The sequence below is a fragment of the Thunnus albacares genome, chromosome 1, assembly GCF_914725855.1.
Source record: "Thunnus albacares chromosome 1, fThuAlb1.1, whole genome shotgun sequence".
Classification (NCBI taxonomy): Eukaryota; Metazoa; Chordata; class Actinopteri; order Scombriformes; family Scombridae; genus Thunnus; species Thunnus albacares.
This window is the reverse complement of record NC_058106.1, coordinates 33918612-33945721: the sequence shown is the minus strand read 5'-3', so window position 1 is coordinate 33945721 and position 27110 is coordinate 33918612. Positions and strand designations below refer to the sequence as shown.

General features: G+C 38.8%; 1 protein-coding gene across 1 annotated transcript in view; it reads left to right on the top strand.

Moving 5' to 3' along the window:
• The first annotated feature begins 5079 nt into the window (after window positions 1-5079).
• Window positions 5080-27110, top strand: part of LOC122985162 (protein kinase C-binding protein NELL1-like) — a 279144-nt gene continuing 257113 nt past the window's right edge. The window contains exons 1-2 of the mRNA XM_044355623.1: window positions 5080-5329; window positions 5863-5991. Coding sequence (XP_044211558.1) covers window positions 5281-5329; window positions 5863-5991 — 178 coding nt within the window. The 5' untranslated portion in view covers window positions 5080-5280. The remainder of the gene's footprint in view (window positions 5330-5862; window positions 5992-27110) is intronic.

Genomic DNA, 27110 nt, shown 5'->3' with positions numbered 1-27110 from the left:
GAGGTCTATGACGCAAAGTAATAAACTACACAGACAATATGTTAGTATGATTTATTGTTGGTTTTGGTCCTTTAATGGGATATGTTGACAAAAAAATGGATACATAGAATATTTCTCATCCTTTAGGGAGCTAAAACTTGCAAAAACACTGATATGGTCCTTTAAAGAAAGCATAATCATGCAAGTTTACTAGGAGGGTAATGCATGCCTTAATCACTAGGGGTCGCTATCATTATATGAGCATCATTGTTCTCTAAGCTGTTTGTTGCAGGTCTTTGAATCATGTCTCACTCACATTAGAAACCCTTTGTTTGCAGTTTGGAAGGTGTGATCTCACTGATACAGTGATACAGCAGTAAGTTGTCATTCCAATCACACCGCTGCCTTCTCCGAGGAGATGCTGCTCCTTTCAGTCAAGCAAGTGTGTTTACCTCTGCCTAAAGAAAGTTGAGAGCAAAAGTGGGTCATGCTTGGGATAAGTGCTGCTATATTTGTCAAAGGAATCAAACCACCAAAGTTGCAGGGACAATTCATGCCCATCACAGCCAGAGCTGAGAGTTTTCTTTGCGACCCAATAATTGCCTCCCAGCCACAGTTTTTGTGAACAATTCACCAGTCTAGATTGGTGGTTCCCATGTGCCAGAGTTCTCTACACTATGGTTTTCATATTACATGACAAGGTGTCATGATATACTAAGCTCACGAGGCAGAGGTGTGTGGTACCTGGAGTGTGCCAATGGAATAACTACAGATTGTACAGTGTTAGATTATAATCAATTAAACTGATCATGTGAAAAAAACCTATTATATAAAATTATAAATTGATTAATTAAACCTGCAAATAATGGATTAAATGATGAGGTAAAATTTATAATAAAAATATAATTCTATTTTTTGTTTTATTTTCATTAATTGATTGCAGTTAAACACTGTTTAAGATACAAATGTTTTCAAAGAAACCAACCATATCAGGCTGAATTTGGAGGAAATTCAGAGAAATTATGAACAAGTAGAAATGATCAACATGTAGAATATTTACATTTTATAGAATGATACAACTGTTAAAAATCTGGCATCTTGGGCTGCAATTAGTGCTTAAACAGTATCTTCAATGCAGTGTTGGAACAATCAGCGAACATACTGTGTATGTGATATTGTCATATAATTAATTTTAAGGTAATTGCTCAAGTAAAAAGGGTTTTCTAATAGAAGTAGGTGTACAGGATTAAAACTCACCCTTTTCAACACACACAGCAGATGTGTGAAAAACCCCCCAGTCAACAATTTTTGCAGGTGCTACAGGACAGGAAAGGACAGCTCTTTCTGCAGAGAACATTCTGTGTGTTCTGATTAATTTTGTAATCTCATATGAGACAGGATTGCATTGTTATTTATGATATATGGGTGTCCAATGTGTTCTCAAACGTCATTTGCTTTGCACTACATCTGCAAAACTGGAATATAACTTTTTGGACATGATTAAATTTGAAAAAGTAATTCTTGTTCAAGATGATTTTACCTTCAAAAATGTGTCTGTCAGGAGTTAAGAATCAAAGCCAGGTCATCAGGTTTTGAAGATAAATGTATACCTGTCACTGTGGTGCTGCATGTCGCTGCTCTTGATTCCTGGAAATATCAGAACATATAGGTTTCTTATTACTTGTGCTATTTCTATAATGATAAACATGATGTTCTCAGACTGAAGTGCCAGTTAAGTACAAAACAAGGTAGAGACAAACATGGGGGGACATAAAGAGATCCATCATGTAAAATAGAAGCACTGCTGCATGTTGTTTACCACATCAGTGACTGAGCACCATGTCACCTCCAGTGGGTTTAGTAAACTTTTGCCTCTCCGTGTAAGCTAAGACCCATAGCAAATGAGCTTTCCTCGTTGTCGTTTTGACGTCACTTTTGTTTGTGCGCAACAGGGTAGCTCGTTTATTTGTTTCCTGATAAGGCAGGGTCTTCTAGGTGGACCTCTTTACGTGACCTTGTAGTGTGTGACTGTGGAACGATAGCTGGCATTGTAATGTGTTGACAAGTGCAGACTGAAAACAGCTGGGCCACACTGCAGTCACTGCAATCTGGAGAATGGGACTAAATTTTAGAGCTAATCCTGTTGACATTCATATCTCTGCCTGTCATGCTTTCTCTGTCACTCTCTGTCTCGATCTGTCTCTTTCACTCTCACTGTTTGTTCACTTTAGGTTTGGTGCATCCTTGATGCAGACAGCATACTGTATGTGCCAACAAATGTCCAATCAGTGCATTAGTAGCACATGGGCACTGATTTGCTGATTTGCAGGTTAAAAGAACTGCAGATGTCTGGGTTACAAATGCTCTTGTAACATAGACATCTACATACAGCTAGTCTGTATGAAAAGTGAAAAGATTTAGACATCCTGATGGGTGACAAACTAAAAGAAAAACCAACACAGTATAGTAAGTATCTTAGTAAGATGTTGGACCAGCATAAGCTCACCAGAACAGCTTTAAGTAGTATCTGCAACCACTGGATAATCCCTCATTTGGTGTTTTGATGGTGGTGGTTGAGAGTGTAACAGTCTTAACATGTCACTCCAAAGTCTCCCATAGGTGTTCAACCGGGTTGACATCTGCTAACTATGAAGGTCATAGTAGGTGATTCACTTGTATGGAAGAATCTGTATTTGCTATGTCTCTCCACTCATTTATTCAGGTTTTCCCTTTAAGTTTTCACCTCTTTGTAGACGGAGAATCTTTGCTGATTACATCTCGTCATGGAATCATTAGGTTTTCATGGGGCTGTCATGACATGGTGTGGCTATTGAAAAGTCAATTTGGACTACTTTAAGGATCAAACACCCAGTTTTCATGGTATTATTATGAATTGAGCACACTGTATCTTATTTTTCATGAGTTGTCATGACATGAGAAAGATCAGATGGATGTTAAATGGAACAGGATCTCACCCTGTCTCCTAGAAATAACTTTCATATACAGCCGATATGTTTTGCAGGAAACGTAATGCTGGCTGAGTTACGTTTTCTCTCATCATAATTAGAAAAAGTCAGTAATTAATGTATTTGGCAAGTTGCAAAGATGTTGATAGTAAATGTATAAGTGAAATGTTAAGTGACAATATATTTCATTATTTTTTCCGCCAAAATATCCAATCATGCAGAACGATGTCTGCTTGTATAGTATCTACAGCAATTTTATGGTTATGGTTTATGGACTCTGGTGTCAGAGTCCTGTGTCTTGCATGCCATCCACCCTGAACCCCTCCCTCTGATTTCAGTGCGATAGATTAATGTACTGCTTAATGCATTCTAAAAAAAACATTGCCTGTGAACATAATCAAGGCAGCCATTATATTTGACAACACACTGTAATATAACATCACGCCACTTACGCCTTTGCCTCTGAGAGGGTAGAGTCATTATTCACCTGGCCACAAGATGTCCTTATCAGGGAAACATTAACTCCTACACTTCAAGATCAAACAAATGACTTCAAATTGTAGTTTTTTTCTTATGAAAACAGTCTCAAACTGAAGGTGGAGGGCCAGGCGTAGGTCGTGTGAATCAAACAATTGAAATGACAGCAGACAGAGGCCCAGAAATTTTTATTTATTTTTTTACATTCTGACAGCAACACGATGACTGGTTGACAGAGGTTATGGCGAAATCAGATGGGTTCAAGTGAATAAGAGGAAACACACTCTGTCACCTGAATCTAGGTTACATAAAGTAGAGTTCTATATGAAATCTAAATATATTAAAAAAAAACAACCTACTTTTCAACTTTTAGACCCTTTTAACCAGACTTGGAGAACTGAGAACTGTCAGCACAGTAATGTTTGCAGAAATTATGAACTGACAAGAACTGTCATTGAATTATGATGAATTAAAATCTGTATTCATTTAACTTTTTCACAGTTTTTTTTCTTTGTTTTTCGAAACAGGAGCCTTCACGCACATCTGCTGTGCTTCTGTAGATAATTTCACAAATGATTTTGATGTTTATGAAGAAATAGAGAGAAAGTGTCATGAACAAGACAACTAAATTTCGGGCAGCTTAATTGCTTCTGTTTTTACTTATTAAAATCCTGAAAGGCAGAAATTATGTTGCTTGTAAACCTCACCGCCTGTCCAAAAACAATTTAAATTCTCCTTCCCTCCCTTATTCGTCGCTGCTCTGCAACCTGTAATTTCAAATAATGTGTTTTTTTGCCTTCAAGATTTTTTTCAGTTCTGGATCAGTGGATAGTTTTTTTGGATGCTGCTATTGTTTACAGTTTAATTTGAGAGAGTGGAACAGTGACCTGCATCCCAAAGCAGATATTACACCATCACTGGCGTAGAACACACTTGCACAGGCGGAGCAGGCAGTGCACACTGTGTCACTGCCATAATCACTAAGCAGATACTGTTCTCTCCCTCACCGGTTTGTGTTGATGCAGGTAACCCAGACAACCTGACAATGTACACAAATTAGAGGGAGGCAGGAGAAGGGTATGATTAATGGGTCTCAATAAGGACGGACCCCAGAGGAAAGAGGACTGGAGCAGCAGTGCTTATAAATCCCGGGGATTCTCTGAGGCAAGGAGGGGGTGTGGGGGTTGAGGGGGGGGGTCGATTCAGGAGTTGGAGGAGGTGATGAGGGGATGCTGTGTGAAACAATTACTCTGTTTTTGTGTGTGCTACTGCTAAAAAAGGATAAAAAAAACCTTCACACAGAGCAAACATACACTCTGCAGGCTGCAGTATCTTCATACAGTTAATAAAACATGTTCTACTTTGTCAGCTGCAGTGATGTTAATTTACGTGAGACTGGAAATTCTTTGAATAGTCTACGCTGTGACAAGTGAGCCTACCTATCTATTACAGAGAATTCCCATATCCTCCTCTCACCGACTTTTCTTTGAAAAGCCCTTTTCTCACCTCCAAAATTGGAGGTTTCTGTCGTCTGAACGGGGGGAACTTAACAGATTGATGATTGAAAACATCCTGATATTCTCCGTCTGCATTCCGGTTTAATTTAGATTCTGAATAAACGCGGACATCTGTCACTGTTGATGACAGAAGTGGCGGATTAAACGCATTGCCGCGTTATAAAACGACATAGTTTCGCATTGAGGGAACCCCTGCTCATGTGTTGTGGACCGTTCCTCCGTTCCTCCTCATCCAGGCGAGGTGAGAAAGGCGCACAACGCCAGACGGACCAGAGTGGGTTAGTGTGGATACACAGCGGAGCGCACGGCTGAGGACTCTGTACAGCGCAACTCCAGCACAAATGGATATTTACGTGGCTTTGTTATCCTTTTTCTTTTTTACCAAACCAGGTAAGTACAAGGCGTGTGGCACTCTTTGATCGCGATGAGGAATTTTATTGAGAGTGACAAAAGCTTCTTAACATTTTTACGCTCCTCGTTTCGCATCTTGCGCGCAAGCATGTCAGATTTTTTGTTAGTGTCTTTAGACTGCAGCGTATTGTTTTTGTAATCACCTGCAGTTTTTAGTGCAATTCTTTGTAATAAAACCAGGATGCAGATAAGCTAAAAAAAAAAGATGACACCACTTACCTTAAGGTCTTCGCACAGTGCACCTACAGCCCTGGAGAACACAGGTGTTGGCTGCGGGCAAACACGGTGCATTTTAGTGGGCAGCATCTAAGCAATACCCTGCGTATAAATTAAAACTGCGAGACTTTTTCCACAACCAGCCATTTTAAACTGTGGAATGCACGCAGCGAGTTTGTCTCTTTATAAATTAGTATTTTTTAGTTAAAACCCTGCCAGGTTTAATCCTCTCTGCCACAACAAGCTGTAAAACCCCACAGCTTCAACATCCTCTAACCTTCATTTCTCTTCACCAGCTTTGGCTTTCGGGTCAGATCAAGAATACCAGATTGATATCATCAATGAACTTGACCTGGCAAATGCCACCTATGGAATTACCCAAGTGGCGGGGCTTCACAACAGCAGCAAAGCCTTCCTTTTTCGAGGTAAGGCACGCACGCCGTCAATTTCCTCCTCATTAGTCGCGCTACTCAAGTTCAGGGATGTCTTTGTCTTCTGTTTCATGGCTGCGCGCACATACATGCACGCACACACACATGCTCTTTGTTTCATTAGTTAGTGTGAGCAAAGCCACACAGCGCCACACCTTTTGGTGTCACAGTATTAGCGGGGATGCTGAGACAGAACACTCCGGGGAGCCTCCTCTCATAATTACTCCACATTTAATTTGTCCCAGACAGCAGATGCTCCGGCTCTATCTGGACACACTTGAGCGCGCTGTCTGTGTGTGATTTCTTCACCACTTTGATTGTTTTCAATAACATCTAAGTGTTGAGTAATCCTAACAACCAGTGGTTAATGGATATCAGGTGTGCTACAATGAGGACTCTGAGGGGTACACAGTATGTGGCCAGAATATTTGGAGCCTCAAAACAAAAGGAAATCAGACTCAACGATCTCATAATTATAGAAAATGTGAAGCCTAATTGAATTATAGCAGTGATAGGAAACAAATGGGGCCATAAAGTATGAAACTTGATGATATTGTTAATCCTGTTGGGGTTGGTTTGAGATGAGTGTCAGAGGACAACTTTGCTCACTTGCATCCCTGCACTCTTAAAAGGGCTCTCAATATTTGGCACAGCTCCTTCCCTTCTTCCTGTAGTGCCCCCAGCTTTAAGCAGAGACTGAATTGTTAGAGAGCAGAAGTATAAAGAGGAAAAAGGGAGATACACAGCAGTGAAAGAAGAGAGAGAGAGAGCTTTTAGGGGGACTGAATGAGAAGGAGTTTGATTTTGTTCAGTGATAAGTGTGTTTCTGTGTGTCTTGTTTCCTGCTTGGTTGCAGTTACACAAAAAAACTGTCAGAAAAACCTGCAATGGAAAATGTGTTTAATTTCGTGTTCAATGTCTAAATATTTGAAGGCAGTACGTACGAGTTTCACACTGAGTTTTCATTGGAGAGTTTGATTGTCCCATGATAGATTGAATGCTGCTTCAAAGGCTGTTCCCACCTGAACAAAAAGACAGTTTTGGAGGAAAACACTGAGGTTTTTTTTCTACTTGAAAATATTCATATTCAAAGATACTGGCAAAAACAGCAGTAGCTTGAATCCAAAATAAGCAGCATTGTGTGCTGAAACACCTATCAGCAGAGTGGTAGTGTATTGTGTGTGTTTGCATGTGTGTGGTTTTATTTTCTAGAGTGCTTGGCATGGTGAGCCACTGGCTCCGTATGAATGAAGGCAAGGCAGCTCGGCCAACTCTGCCGAAGTGGAGCTGTCCAAGATTCAGGGCTGGCGGCCATGCGGGATACACAACCTCACTTTTTACTTGATACACGCACACGCACACACACACACACACACATACACTCACTCCCACACTCCAAGCATCCAAGTTGCTCTCCCTACGGTTTAGAGGCTCCCAGGGTCAAGGAGCAGCATCCAGTGTAGCAGATAGTGTGGGAAACAGGTGGCTAATCCAAAGGGGGAAAACTGGACCTGCGAGTGTTGGAGAGGATGCTTGTGTTATGACCTATTTAACACATCGCCCACCATTGCACTGCTTTCATGGCCCTGTAACACAGATGGCTTGACAGAGCAACGGCAGCCAAAGTTGCAGCAACTACCAGGGTCTTTTAAAAAAAAATGGAGAGTTTGATGTTCTAATAGGTTACAGTAACAAACAGTCCAGTGATTTACTGTCTAATAGGAGCCGTGCAGGAGCCACTGTGGCTGACTGGGTCAGTGGTTATTCAAGATGATTTATGTATGCTGTATGCAATCATGTTGTGCGCTGAGCTCGATATCATATTTCATCTGTTTCATTGCATAAATTGTGGAGGAACATATTGTAATGCTGGTGAAATGGCTGGAAAAAAAGGGGCAATTTGGTGCTCCAATTAGTGTTGATAGCACTGAGAGAAAAGAGAGCTCTGGCAGCGTCTTTGGCCGGACATTCGGACCAGTCCCTCCGGTCTCCCAGTTAGCCAGTGATACACAAATAGCAGATGCTTTGAACAAATACATCTCAGTATCTCTTTTCAGCCAGTTTAAGAAAGGCGGACAAGCACAGCCTTCACTAAAAGGTCCTTATCTGGATGTGATCCGACCTTGCGATAAAAACAATGAAAAATGCTAATGTTCTCCCGCTGTGCGCTGATAACGGGGGGAACAAAGCTCAGCTAATTGCTAAGATATTTGCACGTATTTGTTATACTTTTTTGTCAACAGGATCGCTTGCATTGTGAGAACTCCTGTGATGTATTGAATAAAGTTAGTTTGTCCAGACAGAGGCTGACCTAGTTTCTCATCCTACATTGGAACCCAGATTGTCAGCCTCATTACTCAGACCCCCTTCTGTGTCACTGTTGATTTAGATTTAAAATTCTTCTAATGGTGATTATTAGTTTATATTTTGGTATCCCCCTCGTGAGTATATATGTTAGGTCTGTTGGTCTGGCGGTTTGATTCAGAGTGAAATATCACAACAATGTCAAACAGATGCTGGCACTGCAATCATACAAGGCTTTTTTTTTTTTATTAGACAGCTGAAAAAATGCTTAGTTCTTGAAAATATGGCATTTTATAAAGTATCTCAAGAACTAAATATTACCATGGAGATGTGACCTTGCTTTTATTCAGCTCAAAGCACCAAGTTTAAGAGCCTAATGACAAGTCCAAATCATTGTTAGGCTTAATCGGTTCTGGTCCCATTATATTGCTGCTGGTTTTGGGTCTTTGTGTCAATAATACCTGAGTGGATTCTGGATTTTTGAGGCTAATGATTTTTATGAATACATGACATGAACAACCATTTTTCCTCTTGAATTGTCTTGTTAAAGAATTGTGACTTATATGTGCACTGAGTGGGAAATTTTGCAGATGGAAAATAAACTCGTCAGCGCTCTCTGGTAGATAGCAACACTTCAGTCGTCAAAGATATCTTTGGCATTTCTGTACTGCAATTTCCTTTTACTTATCGGCCAACATACAGTATATGCAGATAACGATGTGTCTGTGATAAGATAATATCTGCCGATTTATCTCTACTTTACTCTACTAGCTATCAGGTGCGTCATATGTTTTGGACTGGTAGTGTGAACTATAAATTACAGGGAAAACTGACATATATTGGACAGTGATTGCACAGTTTTGGACAGTTTTGGTATTCTGTCTCCATTTGGTTCTGTTCAGGTCAACTTCATTTTGGAGTCTGACTGTCTTTCGGTCCTTTTCATATTGAATTCAATTATTTGTTCCGAATTATTATTTTTTTCACGGGTCCGTTCTGGACCGACCTCCAGGTCTCACCAATAAAAGTTGAAAGAAACCCTTTGAGCAGCCAAGTCTGACAATGTAGAGTTTAATTTAAGAAACAGCACAACCTTTACTCTGATGCCACAATCTGGACAAACTTTTACGTTTTTTTCCCCACACTGCTAGTAAAGATCTAAGAAAAGCAAAGTTTTCTCATACATCCAACAATTTTAGTTTTTGAGTCTTGTCTTGTTACGACAGAGATGGAATACTTGAATATTAAGCTACTGTATTTGTACTGAATGGTGTTTTAGTCACATGACCAGGAAAGAATGTGATAATGGTCGGTTAAGATCCAGATGGCGTATATTGTGTATTAGTATACTGACATGATAACATAAGCTGTATGAACTTTGGTTTGGCTAATTGTCACATGACCACAGTAAAAGTATGATAAGAATCAAGCAATATTCCTCATTTGTTTCATATCTTTTTTTAATTTGAAATTGCTCTTTGCTTTGCATCATTACAACATGCTGACAATTTCAAGCAATTATTTCATTGTGTTTTCTCAATTAGAGCCAAAACAGTCTATTATAATAGTTTATTTACTTGTTTTTTTTTTTAATTACATGAATCCTGTTAAAATGAACACAGTGCACAAGTTATAAAACATGCAGGAAACCCAGTTATCTGTGAATCTGTCTGGTCAGTATAGATCCCTCTGTTCCTCATTGACTCTCTAAATCATTAATGTTAAACAGTTAAATGGTAACAACAAATGCAGCCTTGATCCTGATATCCCTATCCCCGAGATCTATAAACATGCCTCCTATCAGCCTCTTAGGCCAATTATCCTTAACATATAACAACTCTGCAGTCTGGTTTTAGGACTGAAAGAGTCCTTAATTAACATTTAATCGACCCTCCTGTCGATTCCAATCAAAACTTTTTTTTCCAGCCTCCTTTAGAGCAGAAATCCAAACTGGAATACCTCAGCACTGTCCAATGAAGAGCTATAGCTGATGCACATTGCTTTTCTAGGTGCATCTTTTCCTTGTCAATAACTGGCCAAGTTTGAATTGCAGACATTTCAGTAATCTAAAACAAGATGTCAAGTTTTGTTGTCAGTCCTTCAGAATCAGAGTGAGGGATTTTTCTACTTCTGACACTTTGCACTGGTGTATAAAAACCATATTAGGAGATTCCATTGTAAAAGAGGAAACAGACAAATTAATACACTCATAGCAGAAAATGGACCGATGCGCAACAAACAATCAAACAGTTCATCTTGAGCTTAAAGCAATAGGGGTGAAATCTTTTGTTTAATTGAATCTTTGGCTCTTTGATTGCCATTATGATTGCTGGCTTTACATATAGTATAGAAATCTGACAGTTGAAAGCCACAGATTCATGCTGTCAAAAGCCATTGTAGGAAATGTATGAAATCATTAACAGATGAAGAGTTTGTAAATTGCCATTACATTTTATGGTTTCTCACTTTCTTGTCAAGAGTTAGATTATATTGATACCACTCTTATGTTGCCTGTTAAATACAATGAAGCTACAGCCACAAGGTACTTATTAATTAACATAATATATCTCTTTGTTTAATCTGTACAAAAACAGAAGTGTAAAAATGGGTTCACAGTATGTGTAAAGCACAACTTGTTGTTTTCACACTAAGGTTTTTGTATGAATGAAACAAAAGAGATGTAAAGTGTTGATTAATGAGCTTTGGAGGTCACCTGTAACCACCTTATTGTGGCTCCTTCTATTTTAGCATCACAAAATGTGAAACTGACCCCCAAACAAGAAGTGCTGAAAAATATCCAAATCCAGATTAAGAGCAGTGTATATTGAACAAAGAGTTACTAGATGATTGCTCTCTGTAGTTTCTTCACACGAACAACCTATTGATTTGTAAGGCTGATTGACTGAAAGAATGTGGGAGTTAAACAAATTAACCCCAGTGACTCCTGTGTTATACAGGATTTGCTGAACTACTGATGGCTAAACATGATGTTTGAAAATGATGCCTCCCCCTAGCAACTCAGCACTGTATTTGTGCTAAAGCTGGCGTTAAGGACGATCAAAATATTCTGGTTCCACTGACTGAATCCTGGGCATCTAGCAGAACGGACTTGGCAGAAATAGAATATAATATTCATAAGTGTGTTTTAATTAGTGTATAATCACCTGTAAATAAGAATTGTTGTGTTTTCGCTACCTTAGAATGAGCTCTTTATATCTACAGAGAGAGTGGGACCTCTTCCACGGAATCCGCCGTGTTGAACCGCCATGTTTCTACAGTAGCCCAGAACGGACAAACCAAACAGTGGCTCTAGAGAGGGCCTTTCGCATTTTTCGGGAGTTTTGCAGTTACAGTAGGTTCTCCGAGACTAGATGCCACTAAATTCTACACACTGGTCCTTTAAGCTTTGGACCTGTTCCCAATTATAAGCCATGTGATATCAGTTTCCAAGTCAAAGACCTGGTTCCTAAATTATGAAACGACAAGGTTTACATCAGTGAAACTATGACCTGGGTGAATATCAGGAAAGTCAGTTCTTAGTTCAGAATATCTTTACCCTAATTCTCCTCAGCTGACTGTGCAAACTGTTGGATTGCACAGTTACACTAGTCACAAATTTAAGACTAGAACCTCTGGAGCATTTCAGATTTCCCACTATGCCACACAGGGTTTAGCAGTAATACAGAGGTCATCACAGAGCAGGCCTTCTGCCAGAGAAGTTGTTTCGCAGGGGGTTGCTACGCTTGTCACTAAAATTAGCTGGTCTACCTTAAGTGAGTTAAGTGACCCTGTGCTGGAGTTGTCGCTAAGTTTGGCGCTAACCTCCGTCACCTCAGCTGGGTGGCAAGTAAGACACGGGACCTTGGCTTGGATCTTGAGGAGTTGTAGCATTTATTCACCGACAAATAGCCTAAACTGTACACACACTGCACTGCTACATTCACAGCTATACTGCTAATTTCATACGGACTCTCACACATGCTCTCTCTCTCTCTCTCCCTCAATTGCACACTTGCTACGCACACAACATACGCACTGAGCTATTCCTTTAAGGAGCAATGCTACTTGTAATTAATTTTGTAACTTGTAATCTAATTTTAGTCTAAAAAACATCTTAAAAAATACATTAAAGAAAAAAAAAAAAAACATTCCCCAATGCTTAGGCCCGGTGCAGAGTCAATTTAGGCCTGGCAGGCTGCTGGGTTTGCAGCACACTGGAGGAAACCCTGCAGTTGTCTCCTGTCCAGCATCTTTTCTTGATCAGTTCACAAGTTAGCTGCAGCTGGTTCTTCCATTGGGCTTTTGTACTGTGCATTGTAAGAACACATATATATATGTTCTGAAAGCTGAAATAGGTTTGTTATGAACAAATAAAACTGGCAATTTTGAATCACTCAATTTCTGCAGTTACTCACAATTGAAAAGAAAAAAAAAATGAAGGTCTCTCAAACAAGCAGCCTAGAATGCAGCAAACTCTGTATTAACAGCAGAAACCAGGTTGTGACCAGCTGCTGTGTAACCACACAACACCTTCCACAAACCCTGACCATAACTACAGCGACTAGACAAAGTAATGTAACCACTCTGAATCATAACTACCAATACCATTGCAAAGGTCAATCATATTAGGTTGATTGCGAAGTAGGTCTAATAGAAAAGATGTTTTTTTTTAGAGTAATATAAATCAACAAAGGGACAAAATCATATAAGCCCAAACTGCAGGAACATTGGCCAAACAAATAGAAGACTTATTTAATGTTTCAAAGAGAAAACACTGGAAAAACATGGCGAACAGACAAACTGCATACTGCCTCTGTGACAGTATACTGTAGGAGGGAATGAGATACTTTTGTAGCTGATTTAGATAATTTTGTTATTCTTCAAATGTAAAGGATGAGGCATGCGTTATTCTATATTTTTCTTATTATATTGTCAACAAATCCCATGAAAAGTCCAAAACCAACTATGTCTTAGCATTATAGCAAATGTTACTCAAACAGGAGTATATAATGCATTTTTCAGGGATTATTTTCAGCCATTGATTAATAAACATTTGGTGTGCACATGGGTATATATATCACAGGTGCATGTGGAATTGAGTCAAGTTAAACAATTTTGCTCATGTTTATGGTAATGAAGGAACATATCAGTGCCATGTTTTGGCTTATTAATGTATTTTATATTGTGTTTGGACAACAACGGAGCTCTATGGCACAAAGGAAAAGCTGTATCAGGCTTTGGCTAAACAGGCAATACTAAACAGGATTGTTAGTTTTCGTCTATTCTTAGGATTAGTTAACATAATAAAAATGTAGAATATTACCTTGTGTGTACCTCATTCTGTGTACCCCCTGTAGATGTTTAGAGCATGCTCACTGCTACTTTCATCATCACTTCCCCTGCTAATTCTAAAAGGAAAGCCATCTTTAGTCATTTTAAAGGGGACATATTATGTTTTCTGTGATTATCTGTTATTTTTTATACTATTATGATGTTGGATGTCTATATTAAACATGGTCAAAGTTCCAAAACTTGAGGTGGACATATGTAAAAATGCTTGCTGCAAGTCAAACGCCAGGGCTTCATCCTGCTCTGAGAACTTCATTTCTACTTCCTCTTCGTGATGACATCAGCTTGTCCGTGCATGTTCACAAACACCCATCCTGTCTATAGCCTTTGTTGCTTTGGTTGTTCCATGTGCTGTTTGCGTTGTCCACTCGCATATTTCTGATCTGATTCAGGCTTGAACATATATGGATGTATTTGAGAAGTTTATATTTCAAGTAAAGAACGTGAAAAAAGAAGTGAAATCCAACTACTATTGTTTGTTTAGCCTCTCGAAGCTAACCAATCAGAACAGAGTGGGCTCATCAGGAGGGGGGCCTTAAAGAGACAGGAGCTAAAACGGCCTGTTTCAGACAGAGGATGAACTGAGGGGCTGCATAAAGGACCAGTATAAGATAAAAAAGGAGTTTTTTGAGCTGTAAATCATGCAAAGATATTCCAGTAGAGTAGAGTAGAGAGAAAATAAAAATATAGACCTGGAAGTGTGCACAATACATTCCCTTGAACGCTTGCAAAAGGTCATTTATTTTACATCCACGGTAAATATAAGTATTTCCTGTCATTCCCTTATTTTACACATATAGAAAGCACACACAGGAAAGAAGTCAATCATAGAGGAGGAAACACAGACACCAATGTCTACACTCACAGGATCAAAAATACAGTATACCTGAGACCAGGTTGGGTTTTGAGTAAGCAGCAACTCTCACGACGAGATCACGGCAAGATCACTCTCACTCGCTCCACTTGCGCAAAAAATCCAGAAGTAAATGCAACAGGTTCTCACCAATACTCTGTTGTCAAACGGTGGTCTGGGTATGGTACGAAATCTCAACATGAAATATAGATAGATGAAGCAAGTTGAGGTTGCACCATTTAAGTAAATCACATGACAGTAGAAAAGGATCTTAGCTAGAACTTTATCGGTACCCTTTTTCCAAGAGAAAGACGTGGATCATACACACAGATAACAGTTCCTTGTGACAATACATGAGTCTAGATTACATAAGTGTTCGGAATTGTAATAATGATCTCATGTCTGTAATTGCAGATGGGAAAAATGATTCCCTGAAGTTTTCAAGCCTGAATTGAGGCAGGACATGATGATTACTTGCTGATTACAATGATTACTGTTGCTGAATACACTGAATAAAAGGGCCCCTAATTATCTGTAATGGTGTATGTTTTCCTCTCTGTCATAACTTAAAGGAAAACACAGTTGTTGCCTGCGCTCCTGTTCTGTTAGCATGATGTGACAAGATGTTGCACCCAGACTTGGATGGAATATGGTAGACACCTCAATATTGGAACATGGATCCATTAATTAGACAGTGGTAATGAGCAAGGATTTTGAAGGTGGGACAGTTATTCAATAGCGCCATAGTCGGCCACCGGGGGGCCTGAAATGATTAAATTACAGATGGGAAGTCGGATATACTTGGTACATGTGCACAATAAAAAGATAATTTTAACCAGCTGTTTTCAGTTATGTTGTTTGCTGGTTTGCTGTGATACTTTTCAGTTCAGCGCATTTCAATTTTTTGTTAAAATCAATCAATCAATCAATCAAACTGTAGTTATAGAGCACCTTTCAAACAAGTCAAATGCAATTCAAAGTGTTTCACAAGCCACTGACAAAATGGAAAAGGATGGTAAAAATGGATTTAGAGACTAGGGCACACCAAAACAACTAAAAAGCAAAAAAAAAAAAAAAAAAAGTGTCCATGACTCACTGGAGGGATTTTAAACACTAATTTGTGTTTCCTTGTTGTATCTTCTGTTCACTAGCTACAGGATAGTTTTTTTTTTTAAATTAAATTCCAACCACAGTAAACACCGTGTTTAAAAACCTGTGGCATGTCTGCATAGCCTCCCTTTCAATTACCCAGCATTTACAAGATATAATTAATTTTTAAAAAATCAAAACAAAACAAAACATGACAGAGACCTGTTTTATAAAGCAGGCTTAACAAACTCTGAGTCTAACCCTGAACTCTGAGTTGATTAACCTCAAGATGAGAAAATCCAAGTTTTCAATTTCAGAACAGCTGATCAGAGTCAGTTCAATCAACTTTCAGTATGTTCACTCAGAATTAAGTGTGTGCGTGTTGTGCAATAAAAAAATCCATCATCAGTGGAGCTCCGATACAACAATTCACCATGGCAACAGGTAAATAAAAGGCAACGTCTCTATTTTAATACAGCAGACGGTGCACATTTATCTAAAAAAAAAAAAAAGAGCCTGAGTCAATAAGTTAACACAATAAAGTTTCATTCAGTGTTGTCCATTAATTCATCATTTACCAGACTTACATTTCCTTGATGATGATAAAGTGGAATCTGACTGTGTATCAGGCTGTAGCTACATTACATTTTAAATATATTTGTTCAGCTTTAATCTGACGGGGCAAAACGCAGGAGGCAGCGACTGAAGATGAAAAAATATAGTTAAAGATTTAAAAAAATATATAGATCAAAGACACAGAGACGTGACTGTAAGCTCACAATCTGATCCAGTAATAATGAGTTTGGTGATTTGCACTTGAAAAAGGCTTTGAGGTTAAAAGACAGTAGATTTTAAAATTTTAGACATCTATTTGTATGTTGGCTCAACAGCATTCAGTGATGCTGCTCCATCCTGCTCACTCAGGAGTATTAACATATAATCTCCAATATTATAGGATTGATGTTCCATCAGCGCGACCAATCACATCATGAGCGATAGAGATAATTATTCATTGATCCTACGTGTCTAAAGCTTCATACTGATTTTCCAAATATAACCTGAGATTACACATTATGTGCAATAAACATTTCAGTGCAGGAGCTGCTCTAACAAACTGACAGCTTGTGTGCACAGTTACAGTGTTATGTATAAAGAAAAATAACTTCCACTCGCAAAAAGAAGGCAAAAACAGGTTTTATCCTGAGCTGAGGCTGAATTCATGCTGTGTAATATTTGAATGTGAGAGCAAAAACTGCTGTTCAAAGAAGTGACTGAAGCACAAAAAAGTGGTAACTTTAGAAAGTCCTTGAGTAGCTAAACTAATATCCAACCAGGATTTTGATTCTGACAGACAGTAACCCTCCGCTAATTAATGTGCTTCGATACAAGCTTTGATACAGTCTGAATGAATGAGGTAATGAAACAGTGTGTCTGGCTCGGTGAGAGGGAGGAGACAGAGAGAAACTCAAGGTTTGTTGAAGAAAACCTGCTAATGACGCAGGTTAGCTTCACAGAGTCAGTTACCATGGTAACTGACACAGAGTTTAAGCTAGCTCTCTTTCTGAAACTGAAAACCCAGAGTTTCCCTCATCTCAGGGTTAACAAACTCAGAGTTTTCTTTCTGAAACAGGGCCCAGGCATTGTTTATTGTTCCATAACAATATCAATAGAGTCAACATGCCTGTGGTCAGAGTCACCTATAAAAACTAAAGAAAGAAACTTTACAATTTATAGTACTCTCTTAAGTGGGTTTAGATGAGTTGCACTCCTCGACCAAAGAGTGCATTTGAAAGTGTGAAACAGTCTATAGTGTATACATGCTCGATAAGTGAGCTCTGGTTCGGGAACAAAATTTAACTGCAATGTGACCTAGGCAGCTTATGAGTGACACATCACTATTACATCACCTCAGCTGTCATCATTCAGCTGCCTTCTAGTCGCCACAGTTAGCAAGGTTGTTGTTGAATGAAGGAGCTCCAGTTGATAAAGTAAAAATGGCTTGTTCAAAACTAGCTGTTACAAAAAAAAAAGAAAGGTTGGTTATATAAGGTTGGTTTTGCCTGAGGGAAGCATGGGACCATTGTGCTTGATTTGCAATGAAACAGTGGCCATGATGAAGAGTGGGAACACAAAACACCACTATGACAAAATGACTACTATGAACAAAACTGTCCCAAAAACATGGTGATAAGAACCACAAAACTGACCCAGTTGAAGTTGTAATATCAAAACCAAACATTTTCAATCATGAATACAGAGAAGAACTCGTTAATGAACAGTGTCTCCGACAGTCCAACCGCTGCACCTGTTTATTCTCAATTTTAACGACTTGGTTACACAATGAAGGTGTCACTTCTACCATTAATACAGAAATGCTGTTCATGTGAGTTTTTGTGCTAACATATCATCATGTAAAGCACCCTTAATGGACCTTTGATGCAGTGAATATTTATTAAGTGGCCTCTAAGACTTGTATTTGAGTAATCCTGCTGTAGTGTTTAGAGGTAAAGCTTCAGTGAAGTTTAAGCTTGGGCCAGCTCTGCATAACAGTTCTACTCTGTGAAAAAGATCCAACAACTACAACTTTTAAATCAGCTGCTAAACACTTTCGAATTTACATGCTGCTTTGCCAGAAAACCAAACCTGGAAGCCAAATGCATAAACTTTTAGAGAGGCTGCAGCTTTCTGCTTTGTAGCTCTTAATGATTTTTGTTGCATCTTCTATGCTACTATATGACACAAAGTTCTGTTACAGGACTGTTTTCTCCTGATAGATTTTGTAGTGTTTTAACTGCCATCAAATGTTCTGCTGACAGATTTCTTGTCAACCCGGTGCTAATTGTATATAAATCAAATCAAACACTCAGCGACCCATTTTGGTACCAACAAGGATTTTAATCCATCGACTCTGCAGCAGCAATAGAGTTCATGATTAAATTGATGGCTTGTTATATCTGTATCTTTACAGATAGAGTTCTTTGACAAATGCCTTGAACCAAAAGGTTTGGCCCTCATGCCTTTTTAGTATTTCAGATTTACCCTTGGGTAAACTGAGGAGGGTAGAAGGTTAACAAGACGGGCAGATAAAACCACTTCTCACCACAGGTTTCCTTTCTTCTGAGCATATCAGCGCCATGCATGTTACTCCTGTTTTAGAAAGACAAAATATGCCAATCCTTGATCTGTTCTGGTGAAATGTTATCAGGTTTGTGTCAGGCGATTGGGCTGGGAGAAGGTTTGGCTGTACTCAAATAGATCTGTCTGTTCTCTCATGGTGGAAATGAGACTAAGCTGCATGTAACAGAATGGAAAAAGGGAAATGGCAAATTAAAAATCCGAATATAGCTCACAATTGCAGATGCTGCAGTGAAATTAGACAGTAGGTGGTTTAAGTAGGGGAAATAGATGATGACACATTTAAGGAGTCTTGATACATATAAATATAACAGCACAATGTGACCAAATCATTTAATCTATTTTCTCTGCAGGCTGTTTCTGTGCCACTCCTGCAGGTTAGTAGTGAATTGGCTAGAAAGTGAGAGGTTTCAGTGAGGTCTCATTCTCTCCTGCATCCATGTTGTTGCTATTTATACCCCCCCCCCCTCTGACTGCAGAACAGAGCCAGGTTGCATATGGCACAGATATTACAGAGAAAGCCCCATGCAGACAGGCCCGGGAGGCTGTGGGCAGTTCACAGGCAAGCGAGCAGCTAAGCCAGGCTACGACTCTAAACTCTACGGCGGCACGGTCCAAGCCACTGAATCCAATGGAGGCTATCAAACCTTTCATCTTTTATGTATGAGCTTCCTGGCTGTCCTACTGCTGGAGGAGGCGAGACACTGGTCCCACCTCACAGGAACCTCTGCAGAATTATTCCATCTGAATTATTCATCGTACATGAGGGCGATATCTTTTAAAGGGACAGACGTGTCTCTATTGCCCCCCTGCTGTCAAATTAAAGGTAATGTGGATGAACAATGGCCAGACACAAGTGCCTTCAGTTGGATGTGGGAAACATGATCTCATCTGGCTCACCTAAAATCCATATAATTGGACCAGAGCGTCATGGTCTCTTGGGACCAGGATCAATAGAGAGGTTTTACTGTAAAAGGATCTATTTCTGGCACTGAAGCTCTACAGTGAAGCTGCCCTCTGCAGTTTTGGACCTAAACTGTGGAATTCTTTCCCTTACCATCGCATACCATCTGTTGGGGTTTTTAAAGCCTCTATGTGTGAAATTTTTAATGCGATTATAGCATCTTTGGAAATGTACTATTGGCATAAGAAAAATGAAAAACATCTTTTTTTGTTAACATATACCCCATTTTACACCTGGCATTAAAATGTGATCTGTACCGGGATACATTATCTGCAGTGGTGGAAGTACTCAGATCCTTTATATAAATAAAAAGTACCAATACAGCAATGTAAAATTCTCCATTACAAGTAAAAGTCCTGCATGACAAAAAAAATCCTACTTAAGTAAAAGTACATAAGTATTAGCAGCAAAATGTACTTAAAGTATTAAAGTAAAAATACTCATTTCGTCCATCTGACTGATATATTATTACATATGACATCATTAGATTATTAATATTGAAGCATCAGTGTGTAAGCAGTATATTATTGTTGAACATTTATTGAAATGAAACCATGTTAGAAGTCTAGATAAAAATCACTATTTGGTGGAGCTGTTACTCATAGACATGTGAAATGTGACCCTGACTACACACTGGTTTTTGTAAGATGTCAAAAGCCAAAAAGGTTGGAAACCACTGGTTTCATCTTTACAATTTGCTGTATTTTAAAGCTTTTTATATTATCCATTGTGTCAAATCTTCATCTGAAAAGTAACTAAAGATGTCAAATAAATGTAGTGGAGTAGAAAGTACAATATTTCCATCTGAAATGTAGTGGAGTGGAAGTATAAAGTAGCAGAAAATTGAAATACTCAAGTAAATTGTACTTAAGTACAGTACTTGAGTAAATATACTTAGTTACTTTCAACCACTGGTCATCTGGAGAAGGAAAACACATGTTAATGCAAAGTATAAATGCACTCAGGACAAATTGGACCACCTTTGGGGGTAGTCGGGCTTGCATCGAGATCAGATCTCACTCAGGTGTAAATGCAATCTGTACAGCGTGACCACATTCATCAGAAAAAAGCCAGCCCAGAAAGGTGTTAATGGAGCCTTTGAGTTGCCAAAGTTAGACATTTTCAAACCCTATAGGGACTTGAAGTGCCTGCTAAAAACTTCTTTTTACCTTTGCTATAACTTAGAATATGGTTTTACTGCTCCAATGTTGTTTTCTTATGTACGCTTCTGCTCTATTTAATACAATTTATAAAATTTAGGTTAGTTTTCCCCCCTATTTGTCTCCTTTTAAATGTATTTAAATCTTTTCACAGTTCAGATTTTCAGTTCTTTCTTCTAAATGGTTTCTTATTGGTGAAGCACTTTGAGCAATATTTCATGTATTAAAGATACTGTATGAATCAAGTTTATTATTTACCATTATTTTTATTTTAGGCCTTGTGATTTATCTTTCCAGACATTCAAGATTAGTCAGTGGATTTTATTCTAAGATGGCTGTCTGGCTAAAGTTGGTTGTAATCACTGTAAGACATGTGCTTGAAGAAAGTGCATGTCTGAGTCATCCAACCTATCCTGGTGCGCGCGTGCACACACACACACACAATAAATAGTTACAGCTTTAATAATAACACCACATATTGTATCTCCCTACAGAGTTCACTGCACAGAAGGAAGCTAGATTGCAGCCTCCTTTAATGATTCATCTATTCTATTTTTACAAGACAGCAGTGAACTGTGCTGTTTTGTTTATATTTTGTTATGCCCTCAGATTCTCTCTTATGAACAATGCAAGTTTAAAACTGACCGTTGCAGTGGTGCATTATATACACTTATTATACACTTAAAGCTCCTTTCCAAAGTCTGGCTCATTATCACACACAGAAATGTCATCTGCAATATTACGTGCTCAAATCCTCGGCTGCGTGACTGGAAACTGGCACAGTAACCTCAGTGTGGAGCAATTAAACTCTGTCTATTTATCGCTGTCTCAAACTGTTCGTAGAAGGTGCAAGAACGAGCCTTCAGCACCTTTGTATCTCCATCAGAAGCCTGATATAATTAGCCCTGCTTTGTCCTGCCTGGAGCCATTGTCTTTGTTTTGATGATATCGCAGTCACACTGTAATTGCATTCACTTTCACTCTGGTGGCTTTATAACCTATTATAGATTGGAATTGGAATTTGTTCTGTTACGACTAATTACAGCCAATGACATTTTTGCACCGCTTGGACATGATGCAGAAGATTCATTTTATGCCAGCAGCTGAAACTTTTATCACCAACAAAATGAAACAACAAAGAAGGAGTGGAGATTAACTTCATAGCATCCAGCTAGAGATCTGACTTTGCTGTTCCACTGTTGCGTATGGTCGCTTCAAGGATTGAAGGATTTCGGTTGTCACATGGAGACTACATAATGTATAGTGACAGGTGTCACAAGATTGTGCACAAGACAACTAAACTATTGTGCAGTGATCTGACGTGCCAGATGGTTTGTTATACAAAACCATCTGAGATGTCGTCCTTGGGCAATGTTTGTAAAAGGGCAGGCGCTTTCAAAATATACTTGGCAGGTGATTGGATGAACCATCTGTTGATCACCGTCTTACCTTGCAAGGCAGCCGGATTCGCACGATCATGAGATCACACGAGAATCCTCACAGAACGCTGATTGATCCGAACCACTGGTGGTTGGGACGCAAGCGCATAAATTGAAGCCTGAAAAGATAAATTCTCGCATTATGTCATGATCTTGCATATTCAGCTGCCTTGCAAGGTAAATTGTGCAGTTCAGATAATAAAAATACAATAGGTGATATTAATTGTACTTTACTGAGGCTGTTTAGTAAACCTGAGGAACAGTAACGTGCACTTCAGCAGTTTTCATCTGCGGTTACAACAATAAGAGTTTAACTAGATGGCTATAACCATCCATAATATCCATAATCTAACAATCACATGGATGGATCATATTTCTGGGCTATGAGCAAGGTATTATTGCACACACAGATCATTCAGATCAACAGCTAATTTCAGTGTCACTTCAGCTGCTGTTATCACAGGTATTGTGAGAGAGACAGGCTGAAAGAAGGTATTTCCACAGATAACTTGCTGACATAGTTACAATTGGGAGGAATAAACATTACATTGGTGTAACACAGATGTGTTTATACTTTTTTACCATCTGTCTTAAGTATCCTCTGAGGTGGCTTCAGCAGTCAGATTTCAATCTTTAATCTTTCAATCTTTAAAGCATCTTGAATGCACTTATACTTCCCTTCTTTGATATCCAATAGCTATCCAATCTGCCCGATCTGATACATCAAGTGACTTAAGTATGAATGGGGTCATTATCACACAAGTCAAGTTTGTTTTATTTACATAGCCCTATATCACAAATCTGCCTCAAAGGTTTTACAATCTGTACAGCATCTGCCTTATAGACCCTTGATTTGATTAAGCACACTGCCAACAATGCCTATATGCATCAGAGCTAATAACTATGAGTGCATCGCAATTCCCTTAATTGCATCCAATGTTTCCCTAACTTGCATCTTTTCCTTGTGTCTAAGTCCCTCCCACTGAAGATGCAATGAGAGATGCAAGGAGTAAATGCAAGGAGAGCAGAAACAGAGAAATATGTTGAAAAATCGAGAGATGAGACGTCTTTTCCTCTGAAGCATCACGTGAAGCGACGTCTGTTTCTGATGATGTCAGCAGCTGATTACAGTTGGATCAGCTGTCAGTCGGCTTTAGCAGCTGTAGCAACTTTTGATGGCATTTGTGTCTGCACACATGTGCACTGTGCTAATACTAATAAAGCTGCACAGTCATCACTGCCAGAGCAGCAGTGTTTTTTCTCTATAGCCTGTGACATGTTTGACAAACACCTGCACATGAATAAAGACCCGCATTGTGTATTTATACTGTGTCCTGTGTCCTGCTCAGATACACATGCACCATTTCTACTGGCCGAATGTGTTTGTATCATTTATTAATTATTTGCATCTGTATTTATTGATATTCCGCTGGTGAATTCATTATTTAATAACCCAGAATATGATTAGGGTGTATCTTGAACACTGGAAATTATATATTAGGCTAAATGTTACAGGGAAAATGGAAATTATATAACTCATATCAAAGCCGACTCTCAGGAATTTTCAGCCTCACATGACTGAATAGAAATTACGATTAATTATGTAAAATATAAATGTGTTTAAAATGTGTTTCTTGCTGACAGATCCTCTCCTACTTTCCCTGACTTTAATTTTACCCCTAATTAAAGTTAATGGCATGACAGATCATGAAAAGAAGAAACTTTACTTTAAAAAACTTGCACTATTTTTAACTAGATGGTGAATCAGAAAACAAATAGAATATATGACTTGAGAGTGATACACTTGAGTTTAATCTGTAATCTTCCCACTCAGTCATGTTGTGATGTATCAAGCTCAGTCCGATCAGCTGCAGCATCTAATCAATAACTGATATCCAGTGAGTGGGCATGTTGATAAAAGAGTTCTGTGAAAGCTGCTCTTGTGTATCCGGGCTCCTCAGAGATCCCTCCTCGCTCCTCAGAGCAGAAATAAGCACATTGGGACCAGCCTTCATGATGGTGGACCGGAACAGCCTTCGGGTCAAACGAGGAATCGAAGAATGACAAACGATCAAATAAGGGAATTGGGATGTACCACATGACACCAGATCACAGGAGAGGTTGGCTTTAAAAGTTACGCCGAATTGGGGAAGATTGCTTTCTGGCACTATGCACCTTACGACTGGAATAACTTGCATCACAGCTCGATGTTAGAGACACTTACTGTATTTCTCTGAGGGACTGTAAGATTTTACCAGCTGATATCTTTATCGACGTTTATAATTGTTTTAATTAGTGCTTCTGTGGGTGTGTGTAATGATTGTTTTGTGTGAATGAAATGTCTTATTGTGATCTTGTGTATATGTAATCTGTTCTTAGTGATCTTTATCTCAATTAGATTTCCTAATAAAGCTTAACTAATGAACACTAACACATTGTACAAAAAGTATAAATGCTCACTTAAATACATATTACATAAAAAGGAATATGACTAACAAAGTAAAACTTTCACTTTTCCACCACCTCAGATGAAATTTGAATACTTCCTGCCTTTGCCCCATGTTTTCAGGCTACCATTTGTCATGAATAAATATTATCCAATCGCAGTGTCTAATATGTTATCTGAGATAAGAACACAAGCCAACAGCAACATTCCTGATGCTTAGTTACCCATGTAAAAAAACAAACAAACAAACAAAAAATAGAGCTAACCGTAATACTAATCTCTAGAAAAGGTACAGAGGGAAAGTATGCTGGGATTTAGCAGCACTGGGCTCATCTCCCATAATATGGTCACGGTACTTCATGGATTAACTGTCAACACCAACAAGCTGGTTACCGAGACAACACCATCATGGCTGTGCTTTGCTGGTAATTTACCGTACCACAAAATGTAGCTGTGGCAGCTTCGAGGCGGAAGGTGTCACTGACAACCTTTAAACTCAAACTGAAGCCTGTAACACGCCGGAGCGAACGCTGAGCATATCGCTATTGGCATGTGAACACCTTGCCAGACCAGTCTTGCTGATTTTCATGTTTAAAGTGCAAATGAAACTTCATATGCCTTTGGGAGTTGAGAAAGTTTCACCACTGCTGGGTCTTATTAAGAGATTAGGACCCTCTTTATTGTAATTTCTCAGCACTCACATACATTGAAACGAAATTTATCTTCTGCATTTGACCTATATTATACACTAGGAGCAGTGGGCAGCTGTGGTGCAGCGTCCAGGGACCAAGTTCTGTTCTTTTTTGCCAGTGCCAGTGGTCTGACAGGAGTATTAAAGCTAACATACATGTTTTTGATGAAACTATTTCAGACAGAGGGGTAGGTGCTCACACTTTCCCCCTGGTTCCATTACTGTGAGGTTGACAGGTATGGATTTGTGCAATGTTAGTCTCACATCAAAATCTGTAATAGCTACGTTGGTCCACTATAAAAGGAATGTCAGCCATTTTTTTTTTTTGTTTGTTTGTTTGAAACGTGGCTTGGACACAGGCCAATAGAAAAGAATAAGCCAAAAAAACAAAACAAAACAAAAAATAACATAGACATCTCACAATTTTATTATTGTGAAACTAATATGTTCTGTGCCGTGGACCAATGTAGCTATTACACATTTTGATATGAGACTGGGTTATTTATTGGTTGTCAGACTAATGCGGCATCCTTTTAAGCACCTGGGTATCCATGTGCATATACATGTTTTAGATGGGGGTGCTGTTTAAAATGGAGGGAAAAGATTTCTTAAAAGTTAAGAAAAGTGTGAGATAGAACAACCCTTCTACATACTGTAGGAGCAAGACACCCAGACTCATAAAGATGTAGACAAATGACAAAGACATTTTACAGTTTTGTATTTGAACCAGAACTCTCAGATGCTGCTGTTGACTCAAAAACTGCTCCTTTAAAGGCTGTCCGACTCCTGTCCAAAGCTTTCTGCCACAGTAAATCCACACTAACGCTCCTCTATATAGATTATAAGGAGCCATCAGAGAAAGCCTGAATTTATATTTCCTTAAAGCGAAGTTCTGTTGTCAGATTGATTTAAACAGCTTTACCAATTTCACAGTATTTTGATGAAATATAGTAGCTGTGCAACTGTAATGCGTTTGGGGAAAACACTTCAAAAAAATACATCAGATTGGATTTGGTTAACAGATATTTTATTCTAAAAGACTGATTAGCATCAGGAGCAAAAAAAAAAAACCAATCAGACATCCCAGCTTTTAACTGAGCTATAGTAGAGCATTTAGCAGCTAAAGAGCCAGATATTTCCCTCAGGAGCTGATGGAGACTGAAACAGATCTAAAAGGAGAGTAAACAGTGGACGTAAATTCATCAGATGGATGGGAACATGACTCTAAATGAATGTTGCTCTGTGTCTGCTTGGTGTATAAATAGGCAACTGTTTGCTAATGTATTACTGTCTGCTGTATGTCTCAGTTTTAATGGATACCGATGGCGACCAATTTTTTTACAGTAGAGGAGAAACAAGAAAATATATCCATAGAAACTTTTCAAACCACTCCTCCTGCATAATCCACCTCCCCACTGTATCTTCCAAATGTTCATACATTTGCTAAAATATAAATAAATAAACCGCTTCTTTATTTTATTTATTTACATTTCTCACGTAAAAAGCTTTTGCAAATGTTACAGTACTGGTCTTACATCAGTCAGACATGCTTCACCTTTGGAAACACAAGCTACCTACAACTGAGATCATTCATTACTGATTTGCCAGGTAGAAGTCGGTGCATCATCATGCCTGTTTATTTATTTAGGTGAAATGATTTTTACTTATAATGGACCATTTTTA